Below are 26,317 nucleotides of genomic sequence, written 5' to 3'. Positions count from 1 at the left end.
ATTGTTAAAAAGCAAAGAACTAACTAGATTAATATTGATAAAACTTCCATGTTTCTTGACTAATGCCCTTCTGAGTTGAGCAGCAAATCTTAGTTCCTCCAGGCCCAGCTGCTTTCAATCCCATCCTTGCACCATTATTCTGCTAATAGAGATTGTGATTAAAGACTTGGTAGTAATGATCTCTGTTGGTCTTCACTAGGTTTCACATCCACAAAGAGAGGCATGAGGGCTCCATCAAGCTCCACTGATCAAGGTCTGCTGATGTGTGCTGTTGGCAGGTTCAGCTCAGTACTGGACCAGTCATGCTCCTCTCTGGAACCATCAGGAATGGAAATGTAATATTGCAGAAGCGAAGGCGATCCTGCAGAATCCAATGCAAGTCATATAAGACTCCCAAAAGGCATCATTCTGGCTAGTCAGTCCTATGATAGATGCCTCTGCTCTGCAAAGCTTTTAAGCACTGGCTGCTTCACACCTAGACCTAAAAGGCACATGGGATCTTTCAGGGTGTGTTCATTGCAACTCGATATTTAAGAAGGTCCCACCCTCCACTGCCAGGACAATGCAGACCTATGTCTTCTCTGACAAATACCAGCATTCAGTCTCAGCAGGGATTTTTAACATGTGCTACGTTCCACAAAAGCACTTGAACACCAGGATTTGGCTGAGCCTGCCTGTAAAGAAGTCTGTAGTCCCTAATCACTTTCTCTAGGAATACTTTGCTTTACTTCTTTCTCCAGTAGCCCAGATCTCCAAGACGCAGAGTGCCCTGAGTTACCAAGAGCTCAGCACCACCCACAATCTGATTGCAGTAGTTCAACAGAAGAATAAAGGTAATTCCCTAAAATGTCTTAAAACAGAAATCTGGCTGTGTTTTTCTCTACAAGCCATGCAGTGAGTTAGCAAACCACAGCCCAACCTCACCCTCCAGGGTGCAGTCAGCACAAAAGCTGGCTTTCGCATGATGCAACACCCAGGCAGGAGGGTTGAGCTTTAATCCCCAGTATTTGCTGGCTCCTAAGAAACACAGGCCAGTCAGGCATCATGTGGTTTGGAAGTGCCTTGTAACCTCTCACAGTGTGCTGGTACAGGTGCATGCCCTGGTAAACTGCAGGGAGGATGAAGAGAACGAGAGCAAGCCTCCCAAAGGAAGAGGTAGGAAACCCTGCTGGTCATAATTTAAAAGCTAGACACTGAATATGAGAGCAGTCAATGGGAAAAACAGCACCTGGAGGCAGCTCGGGAGGAGAGAAAGGGCAAGCAAAGGTAGAGCACTCCTACCTCTCTAAACTATGGGAAGAGAAGGAGGAAATGTCAGATGTGGAATGCAATTTATCCCTACTTGATCTAGAAACACCAGCTTCCTTATCCCTTGCTCCCAGTGGTATTGCTAAAGTCTCCCACAGGGTCAAGATTGGGATTAAAGCTGTCACAGTTTGGGTCCTTTCTATCCCCCCAAATAGCAACCAGAACCAGGGACTCTCAGAATGGAGCTTGAAAAGAAGGAGGAGGAAGTCATCTGCTGAGACATGCACATGTGGGGTGACCTCTAGAAGAGGCCATAATGGGCAGGAGAGGTGCAGTCCATTCCACCAAAGCAGAACTCATCATCTCCAATACAGCTTTGCTTTCTCTTATAAGCTCACTTCATCCAAGATGAATTCTCGGAAGATTACAGAATGCCTTTTTTGAGTGATACTTTGTCCTTTTGCACTCTCTCACAGCTCACACAGCTCATCTAATCTTCTGTCTCATCTGATCACATCCCACTGTCTTTGCTCCTTGCACTGGCAGTAGTGGTCCTCACACATCTTGGTTTTAAGATGTTATTTAAAATCAAAGGTTTTTTTACTTCAGTGTAAATTGCGGCCTGGAGAGAAGGTCACACATACCCCATATGCACATAGACATACTACATACACACATACATTTCTAAATACCAGGTGTTCCCTGAGGCTTTCTTTACAGATATGAATTGGTCTGGTTAAGAGGAGTCAACACCACAGTCGCTGGATCCCACTGTCTGCAGTCCTGTTGCTGCCTACTTACCGAGAACATCCACAGTGGTGATGATCTCGTCCTTGCAGTGCTTTTGGCAGGTTTGGTTATCAGCCAGTCTTCCTGAGTTAAACAGCTTGCATTCAATGCAATCCCTGGAGAAAGACACATGGAGGCAAGATTAAGCACCCATCAGAAACCACATGAGATTCATCCCTTGGAAAGGGACTCCCTGGGTGTTGGTCTGGAAGCTGCACATCTGCACCACAAGGAAAGAGAAAATTCAGGGCCAAGCATCTCCATCTCAAGGACAGATTTATTCTGGGGGGTGGATTCAATGAAGGTGCAAAGCAGCTGGTAGGTTTGGGGACTGTTTGCCTTTTGAATGTTTGGAGCTGCACGTCAGCTACTGCAAAAGCCGTCCTGCTCAAGACGAAGGCAGAGAGCGTTGCTGCTCTGCACCAGCCTGAGGCTGGTGCCCAGGGCACTTCTGTCGCTGCGAGGCAGGCCGTGGTCCCCATCACCCCTTCCTCTGCAGCTCACAGCTCTCTGGGCATAGTCGTTTGCAGCTCAGGGTGCAGCAAAACCGGGGTTGCCATCCTCTCCTGCTGAGTGGGACAGCACTGGAAACGAACAGGGACGTGAACCTCCATGAGGACTCTGGCAGCAACACTCGTTGCTTCTCTGCCTGGGAGACTCTCGGGTTGCTTAGCATGGGCTCCAAGCAGCTGCAGGCTTGCCTAGGGCTAACCAGCCCTGTTTAACAAAGCAGGTGTAATTCCTTAGCTGAAAAGTCTCCCAGGAACCAAAAAGCTGCCCATCCTACCAGTGAGAAGTCCCTCCTAAATCCCCCCAAGAGTACCTTTTAGTGCTACAGACGCCTGGGCAGGTGGGACACTTCTCACACGTCTCTCCGAAAGCCCCGGGCTCAGTGCATTGACACTTCCCACAGACACAGGTGCCCCTGCCGCTGCACATCTGCCCGTCGCTGGAAACACAGCCGTCTGTCTCGGTGGAGCAGTTGCAGTTGTCCCCGATGTAACCGGCGTGGCACTTGCACTCCCCGCAGTGGCACTCCCCGTGGCCTGAAGGCAAGAGCAAGGTTGAGGCGTCAGCAGCATCCCGGGCCAGCACCGGCTGCGGTAGCTGCCCCTTGTGCAGGAGGGACCAGCAGCCCACCACGAAAAGCTGCCAGAGAGACCTTACTTGGCAGAGTATCAAACAGATGGCGATGGGAAACACCTAGGTATCAGGTAACTATCTACATTTAGCAGTAAAAAATACCTACCCGCAGCTCCTCCAGCTTCCCTCTATAGTCACTCAAGGCAAATGAGCACCTCTGCCTTCCTAGGTGGGACCAGGTGGCCAGGACAAACTGCCTTTGGGAGGCACCAGCAGTGATGGTGGCCACGGGGAGAACAGAGCAGCCCCCTTCGAGCAGACACAGACTGCAGCTGGGGAGGTGACTTCCACCCCACACCCCTCCCAGGACCCCCGCTCAGTGTAGCACTGTCATCCTTCTGCAGGTGGAGGGCAGTAAAATGAGCTGCTCCACATGAGGAACAACCACCGACTATTGCAGAGCCCAAAGAGGATTATCTGGCAGAGACCACATGCTCTGGCCAGGTGTCAAACTTGTTACCCTCTTCTTTTCCTCTCTCCAGATACGGGTTCCCAAGTATCCCCCTCTTTTCAGCTTGCCCCCCATTCAGTGCTTGACACCACCAAGCAAACATTAACACCTGAGAGCACGTTTTGGCACTTGCTGTCAGGAGCCTTTCTTACCCGCAGAGTGACTACTCCTCACCTCCGCCTCCTGGAGCCCAGCGCCGTGGAACTGGGCTTTGCAGGGCGGGACACCTCCCACCTCCGCAGAAGGCGAGCAGCATCTCTGTCACTCAGCCCCCAGCGCTTCCTAAGCATCGCTCGGCATCGCTCGCATGCCCACCTGAAGGCTCTGGCTAAGCAAGGAGCTTCTCAAACCAGACATGTCCATCTCGGAGGCATGGCACTGGGAGGACAAATACTTTGGGGCACTAGAGGATGTGGCAGAGTTGATGAGATCTGGCTGCTCACTGCATGAGCCAGACAGGAGGCAGCGCAGCCGGACTGCAGCCAGTTTTCTGCTTGGCCTTCCTACGGCATCGGATTTTGCCAGCAGAGCCACTGTGCCCATAAATGGGGGCCCAAGCCATGCTTCCAGCCTGGCCTTCTCCAGGCCACACCACTCAGCATGAAGTTATCTCCTCCTTCACGCTTCCCCTCGCACTGTGGACTCAGCTCTGGAGGTCGGTATTACTGCTGGGCCCTCAAAGTGGTGTAAAAGAGGGGGTTCCATGTTTCCTGGACTGGCTGGTGTTTTGTACAAATGAATCTCTCCTTTCTCTGTCTACATTGGGAGAAATGAGGATGGGAATGGAGCAGTGCTTCCTTGCTGGTTTTGAATCCAGGGTTTAGCAGCAAAAAGCCTAGCAACATTTCACAGAATCACAAAATCATTAAGGTTGGAAAAGACCTTCAAAATCATCAAGTCCAACCATCAACCCAACACCACCAAGCCCACTAAACCATGTCCTGAAGTGCCACGTCTACAAGATTTTGAACACTTCCAGTGATGGTGACTCCACCACCTCCCTGGGCAGCCTGTTCCAATGTTTGACCACTCTCTCGGTGAAGAAATTTTTCCTAATATCCAATCTAAACCTCCCCTGGCACAACTTGAGGCCATTTCCTCTCATCCTATCACTAGTTACTTGGGAGAAGAGACCAACACCCACCTCACCACAACCCCCTTTCAGGTAGTTGTAGAGAGCGATAAGGTCTCCCCTCAGCCTCCTCTTCTCCAGACTAAACAAACCCAGTTCCCTCAGCCGCTCCCCATAAGACTTGTGCTCCAGACCCCTCACCAGCTTCGTTGCCCTTCTCTGGACACGCTCCAGCGCCTCAACATCCTTCTTGTAGTGAGGGGCCCAAAACTGAACACAGTATTCGAGGTGCGGCCTCACCAGTGCCGAGTACAGAGACACGATCACTTCCCTACACTATTTCTGGCCACACTATTTCTGATACAGGCCAGGATGCTGTTGGCCTTCTTGGCCACCTGGGCACACTGCCGGCTCATGTTCAGCCGGCTGTCAACCAACACCCCCAGGTCCTTTTCCCCCGGGCAGCTCTTCAGCCACTCCTCCCCAAGCCTGTAGCGTTGCATGGGCTTGTTGTGACTGAAGTGCAGGACCCGGCACTTGCCCTTGTTAAACCTCAAACAATTGACCTCAGCCCATTGATCCAGATCCCTCTGCAGAGCCTTCCTGCCCTTGAGCAGATCAACACTCCCGCCCAACTTGGTGTCGTCTGCAAACTTACTGAGGGAGCACTTGAGGTCTTTTCATGAGACCTCATTTCATGAGATCTTTCCCACTCTGCTTTCCTAACAGCTTTACTTAAGAACTACTCCCAAAAACCTTAAAAGTCCTTAAAGAAATTAAAAAGTCCTTAAAGAAATTAAACTGACAAGCATCGCCTCCTGTCTCCAAGTGAGACCTCTACATCCCAGCCAGTACCATGAAGGTTGCTGGGACCAGGTGAACCTCCCCCAGGGAGCAGCTCAGGGCAGCTTACAGCAGAGAATCAGATGAAGAAACCGATCCAGTAAGGGCACTCCTTTGCCGAAGCGTCCCCTTGCATCTATGGGGGAGATGAGTCAACAGGCTGAGAGAGTCAACAGGCTTCAAGGCTTTCAGTGCCAGTAAGTGGAGTGGCTGGCTGTCGAGCGTCTGATTTCAGAAAAGCATCCATCAGCTTGCTGGAAATACTGCTGGAATTCCTCCTTGGTCAGTCCCTAGGAGAAGGGATGCCTTTGAAGGCATAGTTTATAGAGCTGAAGGGTTTGTACACAAGGCTCATCAGCAACGTAATTACAGCTCAGCTTTCCCGCTGGAAACAGCCTCAAGCGCCTCAGACAAGACAAATTATATACAGGCTTCTTTCATCGGCACAAAACCACTGATGTCCCTGCCTCTCTCGTCGCTCCAAGATTACCAGAGAGGCTGTGGATTGTCAGGCTATACCCCTTGCCAACAGTCATGGGAACACCTTCTGTTTTACAAGGCATCTCGTATGTCCCAGCACACCACAAGATGCCCGCCTACAGCTTCTTTTGCACTCCCACCGTTTGCTTTGGATCCAGCCTGCAAACTCAAACATTGCTAGACAGAGGAGGCTATATTTACTAGACCTCTAGAGGTGACCTTCTTCTCTGCCTACATCTGATGGAGATTAAAAATCCCTCGCTCTGTTTGCCTTCACGACGACAGCCTTGCCCTTTCCCCACACACATCCGTACAGGCGGGTTTGGTTTGCACCTTCCCTACAAAGCTCTGGTTTTGAGCCCATGGACACAGCTACGTTTGCCACCACTGCTGCTCGGTGTGCAGCTGCAGAGCGGGGGCCCCTGCACCCTCAGCTTCACAAGTGAACCGAATGGGGTGGTTGGCTTTTATTCACAATTAATTCAGGTGATCAGGCTCTTGCACACAGCAAGTTTGGTGCCTCCATGGCAATGCATGTGTCCAAATTAGCTATAAATCATGGTTTTCAAGGAATCCAAAGCAGCTGGCACTGTGAATCTGTGTATATGCCATTTAGTAAATGTGCCCATGCTTGAATTTGAGCTGTGAGGGCCAAGAGAAGCAAGCCAACTGCATTCACACAACCTCATGGTCCCGATCTGGGTGGAAGCCACCCTCCTGCTCCTGGGCCCAGGGGCAGAGCCCCTGCCTTAGCTTGGACACCCCTAGACACCACAGAGCCAAGCACAAGATGTGAATCCATTGGAAATCTCTCTCTGGAAGTGTTATTGCTCATTAAATGGTACAGTTTTTAGAGCCATCAGTGCCAGGCCAGCGTAGGAGGCTAGAAAACCTGCACATCCCTTCCAGACCCTGGCAGGCTGGGGATGGAGCCTGGAACAACTGTCCTGGGGAAGGGAAAGAGCCATTTCCAAATAATGCATCCTATTAAACCACTGTGATTGGAAAATTTAAAAAACAGCTTCTTAAAGCAAACGCTTTTGTTTATTGAAGGCGATAAAGAAAAAGCCCTCTTCTGTGAGGGTCACTAAGTGCGGTGTGTGAGCTTGAAATATAAAAACATGCTGAAATGTGTCTTCTGCCTCAGCCACACTGGCTCATTATGCAAGAAGTCACTGGCTGAAGCTCATCATGGGGAAAATGCCAAGAGTGGGAATTTCCATGTTGACCTTTAACGGCTAAGATGTTACAAACTTCACCGCCTGCATCAGCTTGCAAGAGTGGGACTCTGCAAGCACCATGTGCTCCACTTCTGGTGCTCGCCATCCATCCCCCACGCAGCCTGAAGACTGGAGAAACGTGGGTGAGTGGGATACATTTATTTCTCACACAGGCATGACAAGAGTCCTCCCACTTCTCAACACCCACCTGGAGTGGAGGAGGTGGGAATCCACTCTGTCCTCTTGCTCAGGACAGAACCTAAGAGAAGCCCCAAGGCAATGTAGTGTGCTGGTCACAGTGAGTCTTTTGGTGACGGTGACCTGGAGCTCAGGTTGGCAGCATGCAGAGTGCTACCTGGTACTCGTATTTCGCAGCAAAATGTGCTGCACGTTTCCAGCCTCAGCTATCTTACGGTCACACGCAGAGCTGATGTGGTTAAGCGGTCTCTGTGCTATGTAAGATGATGCCTGCGGGAAGCCTTCCACCACTACACCAATGATGAACCTAGCTTCACTTCCCAGCTTCATTTTCAAGATGAAAATGCTTCCTCGAGGACGGTGTGTTTCCAGGCACCTCTGCACCAGCAGAAGTCTCATGGTGCAGGATATTAGCCTGGACTTTAACCCCCTTGAACCCTTTGAGTTTGCATGGTTTGTGAAGCCAGAAGACATTAATTATGTTCTCCAAACCTAACAACAGATGTTTTCTTCTGTTCCCACCCTTGAAATGAGATGAGCTTAGATGTTTAAAAGATCCAGATCTAACTGGGAAATGAAATGCTCCCTCTGAACTTGATAACATACTTTCCAGCCAGCTCTTAATTATTGGGGGGACTAACATGAAACACACGTCAGGGAGGCTGCAGAAACATGCTGGGCTGGTGTATCAAAGGAAAGCAATGCTTCTCGAAGGGGGAGAGCAGTCCCCAGACTAGGTTTGGACTAGTCTGGTCTCTGGTGGGGCAGGAGGCACCCTCTTCCCAAGGAAGCCACCAAAGGTGGATCGAGACCCGCAGCCCAGCTGGTCCCTCCATCTCTCTCCCCGCCCCAAAATGCATCCCCATCCCACTGCTGTGTCCCGGCCAGGCTGCACGTCTTGCTGTCGCTCAGGCGGCTTTTGGCAGGACACCCAGCCGACCTCATTTCACCCCAGCTGCCTTTGCCTCTCCCCCTCGGCTGCCTGCCAGGATCAGAGCCGCAGACCAGATCTCCTCTGCCCTCACCCTGGCACCGTGCACACCCAGCTTGGCAGCCCAACGCCGCTGCTGCGTGCCGCGGCTCCGGTCCCCGAGCGGGGTCGTTGCGGGCAAGCAGGGAGCAGGATAGCAGCTTCTGGCAGCAGCTTCCAGCCTCTGACCCTGATTTCATCCCAGGCTTCCTGATAGCAGGCTGCAACATGGGACCCCGTGGTGACCAAGTGTTCGGCCAGACAGCCCGTCTGCCCTCCGCGATAACCAAGTTTGCCTTTTAGGAATTGGACCGACCGCTGCTGCGCCAAGAGGTCCGAAACACAATGCACTAAAAGCTCTGTCGCTAGGTCTTTTGATAGAAAGTGTTTTTTTCTAAAGGCCCCTACTTCTGGGGACTACAAAATTATGCAAAAATACTAGCTTTCTTTCAAGAGAAATAAAAAGTGATCCCAGCTTTTATGGAGGAGGAGAAAAGGATTGAAAACAAGCCCCTCCAACACTCATTTTTTTCCCACCTTCTAGAAAATTAAATCGATGTGCCTACCATAATAAAAAAATAAATTAAAAAAAATCCTTATTATTTTTAAGCCAGTTTCTTGTTTTTTGGGCACTCGGGAGGGGGAAGGTCATACTGCATTTTATTCCCATTAAATCAAGCCACTTATCTTTGTGCCTCTTTGCTTGCATCCAGGCTTTGGGTCAGCACCTTCAAAATGCTGTGCTTTTGTCATTTTTGGTTACTTGAACAACTAGTTTGAAAAAACCCCACAAAAACCCCACAGGAAAACCGATTAAGAGAAGTAAGTTATGGCAAGCAATTTCCAGATTCCCTGGTGCCATCCCTTTAACAAGTGCCCATCACCCGGAGAGCCCTGACGCAGAAGCCACATGTTGTTTGTACTCCCTAGGGCTGGATGCACCAAAACCATCTGCTTAGGAGAGAAGTCGTCAAACCCTGCCGACACGGGCAAGCAACCCACTGCTCGAGCATCGTTTTTGTACCAGACCAGCCAATCTCTCAGCAAAAGCGCCCGACGTCTGCAGGAAAAGCTCCGGGAACAGCACATTGTGAGTGGGAGGAGGAAGGGCAGCGGAAGAGGCTTTGAACACTTGGAAAACATAGACCTTTCCGTTTGGGAAAAGGCTAGGGTAAGACACAGTGCCTGCTAAGTCAAATAAATCATCGACTTCCCCACTAATTGCTTTCCGTGACTCAAAGCAGCCGGCGCTGCACATCAAGAGGCCAGGCAAGGCAAGGCAAGGCAGCCTGCCCGCGGCACAGCTCGGGTTCACCACGCCGTCCTGCTGCCAGATGGGCGGCATCGGTAGGAAGGCAGGGAGAGCTCGGGAAATTTCAAATACTGGGCACGGGCTTAGGATCCATCTCCCGGGTCACATCAGTGAAAACAGGCAGAGAAAACGAGGGTGGCAGGTTGGCAGAAGCATCCCCAACTCCTGGAGCCTACGGAGCATAACCACCTCCTTGTGAAAAGGAGGTTACTATATAAACACAGACAGACAAATGTCAAGTGTCCAAGATTTCTGTGTAAACTGAAATGCATCCACCAACTGCCTCCATTCACACCAGAAGAGAGCTCGCCTACGCTCATCTATCCACAACCGAACACTGAAACAAAAAAACAAACACTAAGAAGATAGTAATAAGTAAATAGTACTTTTCTGTATGTTATTTACACCAGACACCATGGATCTGTGCATCTTCCCATTGCATTAATTTCAATGGATATTTATATCTTGAAGCATATGGGTTTGGCCAAGAATCAACAAGGCTTTAAATAAGCCTTTATTTCAATGCTAGCGCTGGCTGAGCTCACCAGTCATCAAAAATAGCATCAGTAATGCAGACTAATGAAACCAAAGGTGAAAGAACAAACACACACTTGAGCTGCTAATTCAGCCTCGGGTACCACAAGCCCCATCACCAGCTCCACGTTACCGCCAGCATCCCCCACGTTGCAGCACTGCCTCCTGGGTTAACTGAGAACTGGGCAGGGAAAACAGGGCTCTGGAAACTGCTGTCTCATGAAGGCAGCTGAAAGCGATGCGGGGCAGGAGGATTTCCTGTGGTAGCCTTGGCCAGCCTTTCCTCTCTTCCTCCTCTCTGCTACAGAAGGGGAGCTGAAATGCAATCACAAGATACAGCCGATGATCCACCAGAAAGCCAAAACAGGCAGTGAGGAGTCATTTCCTGAAGAAGATCTAAAGCTGCATTTCTTAAAATAAAGCCTTCCTTTTTTTTTTTTTCAGCACTCCACAAATCTCTTGACTTTTGCTTACATTAGCTCCTCAGCCGAGCCTGCCACACGTGGCCTTTTGGACGGAGACCCAGAGCTGGGAATTGGAGCTTTTAGGTCCTGCTGCCGACTCTGCTACTGATACAGGGAGTGATATGGGGTCAGGGCCGCTGCCAGACCCTCCCAGAGGCGCAGCACTTCACCCCAAATTGCAGCAATTGGGATGGGTGCGCTGGTTCCCTTTGAGCCGTGGGTCTAAATACCATCCCACCAAATTGGGCACACGCTTGTCCATGGCTTCATCACCCCTTAAGCAACCCGACATGGAAGGCACTGCAAAAGCTGCTATGAATTCTTATTATTTCTTAAGCCAGGAATAAAGGGGGAACCCTCTGCCTTTTCCTCCTCCTGTTTCCCTCCAATGCTCTAACTCAAAAGGGGCTCTGTGCCGCTGCACTCTTCCACCAGCCTCAGTCCCTTCTGATGCAGGTGTTTACTGGGTCTTCCATGGGACCTATCAACACCTCTCCCACCGTGGTGCTCCCCTCTCCATCCAACTTTCTGGCCCCGCAGGCACATTAAAGAATTTCATCTGCAAACCCCTAACAGACAGGTTGCAGTGCACAAAACCCTCTTGCTGCAGCTCCCACCATTTGTTCCCTTTCACCCCAAAAAGCCCAACAAAGAAAACCGCTCGGCAAAGAGCTGTTTCCACTTGGTTCTCCCAACCCTTCCCAGATACCACCAACACCCATGGGTCCAGAACCAGGAGCTTCTCTCCTACTCACACACTTTTTAGCCCATGTCTTAGCTCAGGTCTCCTTACACAACTCTATGTTTAGCTTTCAGTTTTTGTCACTGTGAAGGCTCTAGAAGATTCAGAAAGATGAGGGGACATATGGTGACCATGTGTTAGATGAAATGTAGAAAGGGCTTGAGAAAAGCTGTAGTGCTGCAACCCGTCCACCAACACATGCTGCCTCCAGAAAGGATAAGCTTCATCTCTCTACTCTGGTGCCCAAGCAGGCTCCTACTACCTCCTACCACCCAAAAACCTCCAGATTTGTTCTTAAAATAAAACTTGGCTCCAAAACGAAGCTGCATGATCCCAAACACCTGAACTCTAGGGCCAAATTCTATGGTTTAGGCCCATCCTTCAGATGAAAAGCAGGCTAATCCCCACTCTGCCAAAGGCCCAATGATCTGAATGTCCCTTCAGCTGGACCTCGTTAAGAGGAGTGGTATCTGGAGCAGAGAAAGATTCTTTCTCTGCCCAATCCAGTGTCGTGGGAGCCTTGCCCAGCTCTGTGTTTGGACACAAACACATAATCTGGTGCAAGTTCACTGAAGGTCCATGGTTTTGGAACGTATTCTCCCTTCCCAAAGAAGCTGGAAGAAGCCAGGATTTCATTCAAAATAAGAAAAAGAAAAAAAAAAAGAGAAAGAACAAACCCACAGCCTGTGCTGCACTTCCCTTTTAGGTCAATTGTTTAAATTCATTTTTTTTTAAACCAAACTGAGCAAAACTCATAGGTTGTCAGTGCATGTCAACAAGAAATGCAGAGACCCAGAATTTCACTCACCTGTTTGTTTAAGGCTTTCATCTGCTTCTAAACCCCAAATACAGCATTCATTTCCAACTGTTTATTTCTGTTAAATATTTCTGTTAAATACTGAAAAGGACCAAATGCAAACGCCAAACTCGGCAGGTTGTCGGCTGTAAAGATTGAGCATTTAAGTGAGTTCATTCTAAGACTATCTTCTCTCTTTGGGGAGCAAGTAGGCAATGGACTGTGTTTTCAAAGTTCATCTTGTTTTTCTTCCGGAGCTTTCCACTTTCTGAGATATGAGGTTCCCAGTGGTGGGAGGGGGTGGCTGCAGCAGGACGGGGGGATTTGGGTACATGCATACACCATCAGATGACACCTCCAGTTGCGACCCACACGCTGTGCCACTTTCAGAGCAGAGACCGACAGATGGAGCTCTGGCTCCCATAAAGACGTCGAAAAAACGTCACTTCTTTATTCTTTAATTCTGCCCTGGCATTTAATGCCTCATTAGCATGCATTAACGCTTGCAAAAGGTCTGCTCAAGGACAAGAAGAAACCCCAGTGAAAAGCAGCAGCTTTGTGCAGGTTGGTCCTCCAAGGAGCCGCTGCCAGATTTTGGGAGAGCTGCAAGACTTTGACAGCAATAAGGGCCCAGGCAGGGGGAAAGGAGAGGTAAGAAAAGACAGCCTTGCCCTTTTGCGCCAGAAATGGAAACCCCGGCAAAGCAGGACTCGATCCATGGGGGAAAGAAAGTCCAACTCAATTGCTGTTTCGGTGTGAACAATCAACACAAACCCTTGGCATGAGCAAGGCAGGGCAGGCAGGGTATACCTGCTGCCAGAAGCATGAAGGAAGATGAAGAATAAACACAGCACTGAGCTGAAACACGAACTGAAGTATTATTTGTGTTCCTGTGAGAAATTCATGTAAAGATCATAAAGTATCTCGAGTTGGAAGGGACCCGTAAGGATCATCGAGACCAAATCCCAAATAATCAACAATATTTACCAGGCAACGATGTAATGGTAATGCCTGGTTGTATAATACCTAATACTGCATTTATTTATTGTGAAGGAAATCCAGAGGAGCATATACACCAAGCACAGATCAGTCTAGCTAAGGACCATCTACCTGCACTGAAACGCAGCCACCTCTGACCTGAAACACAGCAGCCATGCCGGGCAATGTGGGAGCTGGTTAGCAGAGCCATCAGAGGGGGTAACTGGGCATTTTTACACGCTACAGCTACAAGTGCTGGCCATGCTTTCACAGGTCATGGCCAGTGAGCGAGAGTCACCCTGTGCCGTTTGCCCCAGCCCTGAGACCATTTGAACCCCTTGGGATCTTCAGCCTTTTGAACGGGCGCGGAGCAGGACAGGGAGGCGCACGCTCCCAGAGGAGAGCAGCACATGTCTCAGGACAAAACTGGAAAGAGAACAGAAACCAGGTTAAAGAGGAAAAAATAAATTCGGAGAGGAAGCAGAAGAGAGAGATTGGGGAAGGGTGGAAATGATGCCCCGGAGCAAAGAGGCAGGGAGGTTTCAGGAGCCTCCCAAGGACTGGAGATGTGAGGAAACATATGCAGTGAGTCATCCCCATGCTCCTCCAAAAGGCCACCGAGCATTTATGTGCCAGAGAAATAGACTTGATGAAGACAAAATTTGGGAAGCAAACACCTCCCACCCAGCTCTCAGCCCCTCTCTGCACCAGGGCTACAAGCCATGACCCCTGGAGATGAGCACACCCAGAACCACATGGGACACACTGCTCAATTTGGTAGCTTGAGGCAGAGAGATCTCAAAGTCACCAGCAAAGAGTGAAGGAGCTGTCAGGAGTGAGACGCTGGCTGCACAGATGCCACAAAGACAGCATTAAGGACAGGTCCCTTCCAAGGGAGTGGTTTATGGGGTGCCTGTCTCTCTCGATTTAGGGCTGCCAAGAGGAGGGAGCTTGCACCTGAGCCAAAGCCCATCTGCATGACCCAGAAAGCCTGCATTGGTAGAGGATGCGTTATTAAATAAAAATCCTCCCTGGCTTCTCTGTTACAAATAACAAGCAGTCCACTAACACATGGTGATAGGTATCAATCATCAGTGCGAGTGCCCCCATTTCTCTGCCTCCAAAATAATAGTAGCTTCTGCTTGGGAGCCACTTGCTTGCCAGGAAAATTCAAACACCGCTAAAGAGGGATACTAACACCAGCCAGCCGCTCACACAGCTCCTGTGGAGCCTCTCTCCACCCTTGCAAATTATCTGGGAGCCCAGGGCTGGGTGTCCCTGCTTCCCATCACGGCGGGTGCCAGCCTGGCGCACCGTAGGCTGCCTGCAGCGGGTAAGCGCGTCCCGCATGTGTCCTTGTGGTTTCTCATCCTCTTCACAACTGTGTAAAGAGCAGAGAGTTTCTCAGTGACATTCCCCATTAAAGGCTGAGAGGTTTGGAGTGTTGCTCTCAGAGCTCACTGCCCCCAGGCCAAACAGGCTTTCAGGAAAGCACTGTGGGAACCAGCCCAGGATGACCCAGGGCTTGGCCACCGGCTCCCATTACTGGAGTGAGACCTAAAAGCCAACGTCCCACATGTGACAGAAGCAGCGGGCTCCTCCACAGTTCCTTCCCTGCCTGTAGAAACATTTTCCAAATCACTGCTTGAGCAATCACGCTCTGCTTCCCCAAAATGTTGCAATGGCACAGCAGCCCCCTTACTCTGCAGGAGGTCAAGCAGGAATGCAGGAATATCAACAACTGACATCAGAAAAGATCTGTTTTACACAAACACACTTCAGAAAAAAATAAAGAGAGTTTTTCCTGATTTGGGGCTCAGATGTCATGCAGACAGATGACATCAGATGCATGGCCAAACAGCATCTGCAGGGAGCTTGTATGCAGGGTGAGAGCGATGTCGGTCCGAGCAGGATGAAGGTGAATTCAGTTGACTGCTCTTCTAGTTAATCCCCGTCACAGCCCTCAGCCCTGCCTGCGCCAGCTGACCTGGACCTTACATTTCTTTAGGCTGACCCACAGGATGTGAGTAAACAGAGCTGACCTAAACCTTACATGTCTTTACACTAATCCATGTGATGAGAGTAAGTGGAACACGCCCAGCTTCGCAGTTTACCCCGAAAAGGAAGAGGACAGCAGACGTCCCCCATTTGATTCATTTTTTATTAAATGTTTGCAGTCTACATAAATTCTTGTTGGAGCCAAAATTTTTCACAGGTGGAGGGGGGATGTAAGCTGGAGAGGGGATGCCCACCCAACAGCAATGCCAGGCACAGGTGCTCCAGCCTCAGTTCATCACTGCTATGGGACACAGCAAGTCAAAGCTTTATTTTTAACTCTTATTCAGGGGGATTTTTTTGTTTTATGCATTTCTTCTCAGGTGTGCAGACATCTTGGGGCATGGGGTTTTGCTGAGCAGCTTCTACAGGTGATAGAAGTCAAGGCCAAACAGGAATGCAGCATGGAGAAAGGTTTTTAGGAAGCTCGAGGATAAACATGCAGCCTGATTTGAGTCTTGACCACATCTTAAAAAAGAGACGCTACCACAGTGCCATCTCCTCGTTACTTATTCTGGCTGTAACGTCCCTCTGGGCTATGCTGTGGTGCTGTAGGCAGGAGAACTGAAGATGCTTGAAACCAGGTTTTTTGGCTGCTAAGGAGGAGCAATGGGCACGCAGCACCCACACAGTGTGACAACACGTGCACACCTCTCTGCTTCCTAGCCCAGCCCCATCTGGCGTTTAGCTCCCTGTCACACACTCTGCCCTTTGGTGGGGAAAAGAGACACTCGCACAACTTACAACTCGTCCTCATCAAAAAGGGTTTTGGCTCAGAGAACTTCACAGGTTCACCTCACACCAAACCACCCTCCCATGCCCTGCAGCCTCACCACCACGAGCTCCCCAACTGCTGCTAACGACTGGGACCACTAACAAAGCAAACCAGTGTTGTGAGGTTGCACTGTTCTGACCTGAGCAGACAACGCAGCAGACCTCTGTCACCAAAGCAAGCCTCAAAAATGCCAGCAGACATGTGCTCCCCGATCCTCCTGCAGCCCGGGGAGCAGAGCAGGAGCAACCTGTGGGACAGCAGCCCCAGAGGCAGAGCCACATCTCCTCTGCAGCTGCGTGGCTCATGGCTGCACAAGTACTTAGCACCAACCAAAGCATTATTTTTAGCTTCTATTTCTGACGTTGTCCTTTTGTCTCTCCCCTTCAGGTCCCGCTCAGATTCCGCCTTTTTACATGAACTAAATGAAACCCCCCCAAATCCCCCAAATCAAAAACCTAAAGATAACATGACTTGACATGACTTAAAAGAAAACATTGCAGATGTGGTTTAGGCTCCGTTCCCTATCCTCTTTCTGCTGCAGGCCACCCTCTTCCCTTCTGGAAGGGACTACATTTGCTTAATGCCACCCCTCCTGTGGCACTGCTGCAGGCAGTGGGCACAGGCCAGCTCCCCTTCCTCCCCAAACCACACTCAACCCATCACCTGCACCTCGGAGGTTAATAAATCGAATACTACCCATTTCTTTCTTAACAGCAGCTTCCAGTAAAAGTTTACACACTAGAAATGAGGAGAATTAAGACAAGAAAAAAAGAAATGTCAAAGCAAAATGTAAAAGCACCTTTACTCTCACATCTGAGCCTTCGGATGCACACCAGCATCCTCCATCCAGGCACTACAACAGGGCAGGTAAATAACAGTGACAGAAGTGAGGAAAAAGGTCTATTTCCATAAGATGTGTCCATGAGCACAGTGATTTGTATGGTAACAGACCCCACCAGAAACCCCAGGGCGCCATCAAACCCGAGCACGGCTCTCAAAGAGTGGGGCTCTATCGCACAATCGGAAACCGCGGCGCTGGTACGGGAGCCATCGCCCCACCAGACCTCCCGCAAACGCTGCACTATGAAATGCAGTGATGGCACCTGGGATGGTGCAGAAGCAGGAATGAGATTTCTAATGTGAGGTTGTGTTAAAACAAACAAAAAAGTCTTATCTCACTGGGCCTTTGTACAGGCTAAAAACTCACAGTGCTTCCTCATTTAATAAAACCAAGAAAGGGAAGCATTCAGAAATAAATACTGAGGACTTGTATGTCCTCAGCAGTTTTTGAAGTGGTTTCTGTAAGGCAGCTGGCGTCGCAGCACACGTCAGCTTGGCTGTTCTCTGCGAAACAAGCCACGGATTTTCAATGAGCTGTCACTTCCCAAATCCCATTTCAGAAGTGATTCTGGCACTTGTCTATATTTGCAAATCTGACACCCGGTGCTTTATTGCTGACTTGAGCTTTTCATGGTGCTGGAAGCTCTGTATCGGCAAGGGGGGACGGACTGCCGGCTCCTGCATTCTGAGACGTTGCCATCTTAACATGCTTCAGCCAGCCACCTTTAGTCATCTTTCTTAACCAGTTAAGATGCTCTCAGCTGATGAAGAGCTAGAGAGAAGTTGCAGGGCTTGATTTACAATTGGAAAGCATTTATAAATCTGATCTATTGTCTAATTCTAAAAAAATGGAGATGAGAAACTACAGAAGACCTGATCCCACAAAGCTGCACCATCAGCAGCAGTCTGTGTGTTGCTCAGGCGGTATGGATTTTAGGCATGAGATCCTTTGTGTTTTAGGGGGAGAAATGGCTTGCTGCAGAGCGAGTGCTCTTTACTTACGCCTCAGTAATGATGTTCCTGCACACAACCACCGTCTTGGGCTGAAAAGCGTACAAACGACAGCCACATGGGGAGCCGGGTAACAGCGGTGATGGTGAAGAGGAAATTTCCCTAGAGACACCAAAGTAAAGACAATGTCCTACAACCCTGCAGCTCCCTCCTCCAAAATACAATAGCACTGAAGCTAATGAAGCTCGGCCCCTGGCGAGCCAGTCTCTCTTCATTAGAGGCAAGCACGTGATGCCCTCGCTGGGGCCTCTCCTCCCTCTTGCCACCTAGTTTTATGGGACCTTCAGGAATGCAATTAGCGCAGAGATGTTTCCTCCTTCATCAAACTGCCTGGCAGGCAGCCGAGGGGTTCAAAAGCCGCTGGGCCGCACAGCCAGCTGCCCCTTCCCGAGCCGGCCGCAGGCAGGAGGGCTCCCTTCCCCTCTCCTGCAGCCACCCCCATTTCAGTGTAGAGGCCAGAGCGATGTGCCGAAGGTCTCACTGCAAGAGGGCAACTTCTCCATCCGGAGAAAAACTGGGAGCAAAGCGTTCAGGGCTTTGGGAAGCGACTGCCTGCTTTGTCAGAGCACAATGCCAAGGATAACCTGGTTGCATCTCTTTTGGAGCAACAGAGCACTTCTGCAAGCCATCCCTGACGGCCCTTCCAAAAGCTGGATTAATGGTTTGAAACAGCTACTCTGGAAACGTTACCCGGACTCGGGAGCAGCAGAACAAATGCCATTTAGTGACTAAGCAGCATCGACTAAGAGTTGGATGCCACTTGAACCAACATTTACAACGTGTTATAAATGACTCCTTTTCCCAACTGTCTCACAGGTGCAGGAGGCACATTAAACCTCCCACTAACTGGAATCAAGTTCTTGCTTCTCCTTTAGATTATCTCCCACCCAAAATCTGCTTCTCCACTTTTACTTTGTCACAAAAGGACGGGATCCGTACGCAGCACTGCCTGCAGTCATCTCTCCTCTCAAACCCTGACAAAATGAGGGGCCAATATTTATAAATGGATCTGGGAATGAAAATGCTTTTGCTGGCCAAAGGACTGAATATCATGACACAAGAAGCTCAGAGCTCATTTTAGACTATTTCAACCCCGCTGTGGCCTTTGCCAGGAATACGTGATGGCTGAGCACAACCTGCCACCCAGCCCTGTGTCATGGCAGTGACTCGATGGGGACTGCTTCACTCTGGATCATACAAGGAAGAAAAGCCCAGGTTGGCTGGTGACAGGCACACGGTGAGGCACTCTGAGCTGAGGCACGCAAAAAGCATGGCCACATACATGCAAAACAGTTTGCATGCATGGATTTTTACTTTTCAGCTTAGAAAACTCTGCTTTCCTCCTTGTGCTCCCCCAAACCTCATTTTGGGTTGAGCTGGCTGCTCTCCCACACGCTCTGTCCAGGGTGGGCACTCAGAGGTTCATGATACCATGTTGTTCCACTTAATGGGGGATACCACAGCCCGCGTGCTAAAACTGAGGTTGGGTACTTTTGGAGTGAAAATGCTGTTCAAACTGTGGTCATCAGAAACTCATTGAGAGTCATGAAGCACCTTCTACACTATCAAAGATTCATATAGTGTAAAGCAAGCCCCTGACAACAGTAATAAGTTCTCTTCATGGGTCCAAGCCAAGCAACTCCCAAGCAAGGACAGAGGCAACAATAATCTGCAGCAGAACAACCATTTCCTCCATGCTGCTTTTTTCGTTCCTGCATTTGCTAAAACCCGGCACTCTCCCCTCACGGTGGGACTCAGCCTGTGAGACTGGTGGGCACCAGGATACTGGGGCCTTTCAGGGACAGAAATTGTGCCAAGGAGAAGACAGAGCAGGGGCAGGATGTTATTCCTCCCCCTTGCAGGAACAAAAGCAGCAACCAGACCCTGCATGACCACCCCACAGGACCTCCTGCACCCAAGGTGTGACCCAAATTCCTCTAGCTGCCAAATCTGCATGTGTTGGTGGACTGAGACATTCAGTGCTGAGCTAAACACACAGTCTTTTTCAACAAGGCCACATATGTAGTGAGGAGAGAGCACACGTCTTCTGGAAGCCACCAGAGGTGCTTGTGTAGCAGAAGGCTGTTCGTTAGGGCCAGCTTTGGGCACAGCTTTCTATGCAAGCTCAAGATGCTTCTGGTGAAGCCCCAAGCCTCTTGGGCTGACAAAACCACCTCATAACGTTATGTGATTAGCACGGCACTTGCTACAGCTGAGATTTAGCAACCTAACTGCTGGAATTTAAAAAAAAGCGCCAACAAAAACCAGCAGCAATGGAAATACCAGGAGGCATAGCAAGAACCACCCCATGCAGCCATGCCAGGCTCCATCCCACCCCTGAAGCAAAGAGAAGGCCACTTGGCCTCAGCCTACCCTTTGTTTTCTTTCCTTTATAAAAAGGATTTTTAGATGACTGTAAAAACTCTGGCAAATCCCAAAACAGCTATGCTGCTCTTCCCAGCACCAGAAGCCCTCCACAGGGACAGGAGGAAGCAGGTGCAACAGAAGACACACAGCTTGTTTTCCTCTGGAGCAGTAAAGCTCTGGCTCTCCCGATGAAATGGAAATGCAGGTAAAGGCATGTCCTTCTCTTGCAGTACCAACCCCTACACCAGTAATTTCCAACCTCTCTTAAGCATCTCTGCCCTGCTTGCTATTAAATATACTCCTTTGGGAGGGATGATGCTACCAAAGCCATATAGTCATACAGAGAACCCCCAGGCAGTGTTGCTCTTATTCACTTCACAGTTGAGTTTTTCCCCCATCTACTTTCAAATACCTTTTTCCTGCTTGCTCATCCCTCCTTCCGCTCCTGCATGAGCGGGGAGAGCTCCAGCTCCCCTGGTCCGGAAGAGTCGCAGTGGGAGGTGGCACCTGCCTTTCTCACTGCTCTGCAGTGGGGAGCCCCGGGGTGCTGCCGGAGGCCTAGGTATCACCTCCCCATCTTCAGCAGTGCCAAAACATCACTAGCCAGGCTACAGGAAAAGGAGCGTGAACATCCTCTACCCATCTAACACAACGACTGTCTCCAACAGCCAGAAACTGGCAACCAAGAGGTGCCCCACCACTTACTGCCCAGCTCAGAAACAGGCAGTGGAAGATAAACAGTGGGGGGAAAAAACCTACCAGTGCCCTGGAGAAAATGTAAAGAACAGCTGTTCTTCCAAGCTTACGCTTGTTTTGGAAATATTTTTTTCCAAGATTTTCAGTTAAGGAAATATCTTACTTGCTTGAAAGCAGGGAAGTTTTAAAGAATAAACTTTCGCTCAGCTCCAGCTGAGGGAATTATGTCCAAGGGCTAATCCAGGCAATTACGTGCAAGGTAAATTATGTGACCTCGGACTGACAAGGAATTAAAGCCATTTTGGCAAACACAGCTAAATAACTCCTCTACCTTTGCTTAAACAAAGCTGACTGGCTACATCTTTCCCAGTGGGCAGAAAAATGTATGTGTAAAATACTTTTAGCAATCTTCAACACAGATTTTCTCTAATAGATAGCAGAGTGAAACACAACCTTTTCTTTCACCGGTGCTGCACCAGGGGATTACTTCAAATACTTCATCTTTAAAAAAAGATTGTTTCTGACTATATAGGAAAAGACAGCACACACAGAAGAAATCCAACCTAAAAGGATATCAAAAGTCTGCTGAGGATTCAAGCCTGTGCTGGTTTACTCTTTCCTGGGGATATACTTCAGTGTGCCAGAGATATGCATGGTTACATCAAAATAACACCACCAAAGCCAAGACTCTGCTCACCTCCGTGGGACCTGGGCAGAGGACAAGCCTGCCAGGAGACACCCTTTTCACTCTAATGCTGGAAACTCACTTCTTATGGGGATAATGCACTTTTTGCTCATTAGTGTGGACGAACTTAAACCTCTGCCTCCTTTTTTCCATAAGGAAAAGAAAGGGAGTGCAGATCTCTCCAGAACCAGGGCAGATTGTGGCAGGTGGGGCAGGCACAGCCCCTCGCCCACCTTGCACGCAGCAGCCCATCCCTGCAAAGCGAAGGGCACAAGGGAGGAAAGACTCCTACCTGAGCAGAGGATTCCCTTGTACCTGGCGCAGGAGAAGTCATCGCACTCACAGAAGGGCCCGTAGATGTTTCCAAACTCACTCTCATAGCAGAGGCACTGGTTGCAGCTGCAATCCCCTCTGCCGCTGCAGAGGGGTTTGCCCTCTGCTTCCCGGCACATGGCGTGGTGCATGTCTCCGCTGGCACCCTCCTCGCACTCGCACCTGGCCCCCAGGTAGCCAGCATCGCACTCGCACAGCCCGCAGGCGTAGGTCCCGTTGCCGCTGCACTTGCCGCTGGCCGGCGCGGCGTGGCCAGTGCAGCCACAGAGGCAGTTGTAGGTCACCGCCACCTCCAGCGTGTCCCGAAAGCCGGCGGGTTTGATGGTGAAGGCATGGGAGGTGTCCTCAGCGGGGCAGCTCCGTGCCTCCACAGACACCTCAAAGGAAACCTGGAGGGGCAGGTTGAGATGTAGGTTAACACACACGGCCCCAGAACAGCTCTCACGGGTGTCCCGAGAAGGAAGGCAGGAGGGAAGGGCAAATGTCCCAGAGAAAAGCTGTGGAGCAACTTCCCAGAGCAGGACCATGGTGAGCACAAGTTTCACTCCCAGGTGTGCAAAACAATTGCATGTCTAGCGAGGGCATCTGTAGCTCAATGCATGGACATCTGCCAGTCCTAGAGGGGTTTGGCATCCTTAACGTTTTAAAACTCTTTACAGTCATCTATTGGCAGTAATTTTCACCATCAGGAACCATTGGTTTCTGTGAAGCAGGAAGGAGCCAGCCTATTCCCATGAACAAATCTCTAGCAAATAGCCTGGTTTTTACACCATTAAAAATAACAAACCCTTTTGAAACCAAGCACTAGCAAGGATCTACCCAACCCAGCACAAGGGCCTGAGGTGCCTACAAGATCATGGATTTAGAAGGTTTTATGAGAATCCTGGTCTGCACATAGAGATGTGCATCAGTCCCACAGTCCCAAGCTTTCAGCACACTGTTAACAGGCCATTTTTGATGGATGCTTCCATTAAGACTGGCTTCAGTAGTGTTACACATCATTATATGCTTATACATCACCCCCCTGCTAATTTTCTGTTGCTACAATCCAGTGTCAGGGATTTTCTCCTTGAGAAAACCAAGACCGTCTTATGGCTGCTTGCTTGGCCCCCAATTTAATCCTGCTGTTTGGTGGGGGTCTCAGGCCAGCCGGTGCTGCCTGGGGCTGTTGGTAAGCAAAGATGATTAACCTTATTCCACGGAAACGAGCCCCTTTCCTAGGCATCAGGAGGGAACAATTTTCTTCTGGAGACATTTGGGGCCAGCTCAGGCTCTCACTGCCTGTGCCATACCACATGCCACGGGGCGACGTGCCGGTGGCGGCACAGCGGCCACCTCCAGCCCGGAGAGCTGCACCCCCCCCATTCCCGAGGCCTGAAGCAATGAGGCAATGAGCTCGAAATACAGAGAAGGAGATCAGAAAGCAAGCTGGGGGATCAGGGTAATCCTGCTCCTTTTCACCGGCTGACACTCATGCCCCCAGGACTAAACCCCAGCAGATTAGGACCCAGAGCCAGAGCTATCCTCTTTGGGGAAACTTTCTTAGCAAGAGTCAAACTTTGACCCCCATGGAAGCAACGAGGCCGAGAGCAGCTGAACGAGAGGGGACAAAGGGACGGGACCTCCATGATCCTGTGACACGTCTGCCTGTGCAGGCATCTCGATACTGGGGTACACCTAAAATGTGAGAGGTACCTAGTGCAGGCTTCCTGCTGCACCCCAACTCTTCCGCTGCCTGGGCAGAAGGTATCCCCAGTCCATCCAGACTGGGAGAGCCAGTCGTTCCCGCTCATGCCATCAGCCTCTGCAGATACGGGCATGCACGTACCCACTTGCCAAACCCCTCTACGGCACGAGCTGCAGCGACTGGAGTGACCCCCCTGCTCATGCCAAAGCCGGGAGCCCAGGATCAACCACCAGATTAACTCTGCTACCTCGGGGCTCAGGCTTTGCTGTGGGAACAAGGAGGGCACGTGCCTAGCGTGGCAACGCTCCAGGGATTGCTTTTACCCGAGATCCAGTAAAGTCAGCTAAAAAAGCGGAGGCCACCTCCCTTTTTAACACTTCGCATGATCCTTATTTGGCAGAGTAAAAATCCAGCTACTGTTGACTGTTTCAAACTATTTTTATATGCCTCAGCGCTTAGAGCTCTGGTATGTTTGCAGAGCAGCTCTTCTCAAATAAGGCAATCAGGCTGCTAATGAACCCACGTCCTCGCAGACAGCAAAAAACTAGAGAAGGGGAGCGGGTTCCCTGCTGGTTTGAGCCTTCCTGCCCCAGCCCAGCAGCCCAGCAACTCATTTATCTGTATCAGTATTCAATTTAAACAAGCAAAGCTTAATTCTTCTGTTTTTTTTTTTTTTTAAAAAAGCACAGTATGGACTATGCTGTGTATACTTTTAACATTAAAGAGTAAACTGTATTTTCACTCTGTGCTGCCACCGAATAATTCTAGGAACACAAGAGAGGAAAGTTGCTGCCTTTCTGAGCATCCCATCATTTTTCACAACCTCCGAGGTTAACTGTGACCTCTTCACTCTGGGAAAAAGACAGGTTTAGATTCTCAAACAATAACAAGAAAACCTTACATATTTAACAGACCAGGAAAAGACCAGCAGACCACGGCAATAAAGTTTTAACAGGTGAGAGCGTGATGTGAATATCTGGGATTATGGGAAAAAAAAAGCGCCCATTCTTGACTGTTGCATCCTGCCGCCTGATCAAGACCTTTCGGCTCAGGGTGCTGTAGACAAGATGCCTGTATTCCCTCTTTCCTCACAGCTGATCTTGGGCTGATCTATACCACCCAGAGCCATACTAACATGGCACAGCATGAGGAGAGCAGAGGAAGATAAGCAAAGCCGCATTTTATTTCCCAGGACCACTCATCAAGAGAGGTATGTGGCTGCATGGGGTGTGAAGCAGCCTCTCTGGGGGACAGACTGAAAGGCAGACTCACCGTATCTCCTATTTTGAGATCCCCACACTTCCTGAGCCCGGGATAGGACAACCCATCCTGGCATGTAGCAGTGAAGGTCAAGCCAATGTCCTCAGGGCTGTCCCAGACTGTGAGCTCCACCTTGGACCGAATACTCTAGAAACACAACAGGAAAGCAAACCGTCAGGTTCCCAAAGGCAGGCTGGTTTCTTCTACATTAGTCTCTTCTTCTGATGTTTCCAGAGGGCAGCTAGGATAACTCTGCACCTATATGAAAAAAAAGTCACCTGTGCACACACATTGGCATTTGGGTTTGACTTAACTAGCTCAGGACACACAACTAGAGTCATGGGGAGCTGCCTACAGTCCCTGCGGGTGGCTTATGCCCTCTAGGACAGTGGTGATGACCACTGTAGTCAGCAGAGAAAAAGTATGTATGCTCAAGAAAAAGAAGGAAGAAAACATTGTCGATCACAAATGGAGAATGTCCAAGATGAAGGTCAGAGCCTTGTGCGTACATCTGCACCTCCTCCTCCCCACAAACCAGCCCCTTAGCGAAGCGCAAGGCCTGATTCTCCACTGGCAGTTGTCCTATGACATCCAGCATACTGCTTAGAGAAGGTGTAAAACTGCGCTAACTCTGTCCTGCTTTCTTGATTTCACCCAACTGGTCAAAAAAATGACTCGTCCCTCTTTGGAGAAAATGCCAAACAAAAAGAACCCTTTCAGATGCATCAGCTGGAAACACCACCACGGGAAAAAATAAATGAAAAATATCTTTCTTTGTGAAACTTTTCAAAGGGAAAAACATTTTCCATCAGCAAGGTGTTGGTATGCTCCTATCCCCTTTCTTCTGCTTCTCATCTCTCCATGCTGCTACACACACAGATTTTTCAAGTCAAAACAAAATTAAGTTTGTAAGTATTAATTCAGAATGAGGTGGTTTTGTTTCATTCTTCCAATGGCTGGAACTGATTTTTTTTATGAGTGGTGTCCCAAAAGACAAAGGTTTTCAAAATGGAGCTTTTTGTACAAATATATTTATTTTCCAAAGCCAGCTTGCAGCTCCATCCTTCTCCCCCTTGTCCCCAACCCTCACTAAAGTGGCCAGATTATGGAAAACTGTTAATTCAGACCTCTGGCTAGTCCACGTGGTAACAAAGCCAGGGTTCACACACCAGCAAAGAGCTAACGCTTTTGGAAATGGTCAGGAAATAAATGAGTTTTATTTTTTTTATGAGGCCAGGCGAGTCTAAACAGTCCTTGAGGGAAAAAAGGAATAATTTCCCATCTCTCTGCTGTGATGGAGGAGCCATTCATGGGGTGCAAGTTCAGACTGTACGGAGCATCCATCACTAATGCCACGCATGCCGGTAA

At 49.6% G+C, this 26,317-nt stretch overlaps 1 protein-coding gene across 1 annotated transcript in view; it reads right to left on the bottom strand.

Moving 5' to 3' along the window:
* ITGB5 (integrin subunit beta 5) overlaps positions 1-26,317 on the bottom strand; it is a gene marked incomplete at both ends in the record, with an annotated part of 62,275 nt that overhangs the window by 3,631 nt on the left and 32,327 nt on the right. Inside the window, 4 exons of the mRNA XM_082001341.1 lie at positions 2,050-2,153; positions 2,861-3,083; positions 21,962-22,391; positions 24,962-25,096. Coding sequence (XP_081857467.1) covers positions 2,050-2,153; positions 2,861-3,083; positions 21,962-22,391; positions 24,962-25,096 — 892 coding nt within the window. The remainder of the gene's footprint in view (positions 1-2,049; positions 2,154-2,860; positions 3,084-21,961; positions 22,392-24,961; positions 25,097-26,317) is intronic.

The sequence above is a fragment of the Phaethon aethereus genome (assembly GCF_964289735.1).
Source record: "Phaethon aethereus genome assembly, chromosome: 6".
Classification (NCBI taxonomy): Eukaryota; Metazoa; Chordata; class Aves; order Phaethontiformes; family Phaethontidae; genus Phaethon; species Phaethon aethereus.
This window is presented reverse-complemented; position numbering and strand designations above follow the sequence as displayed.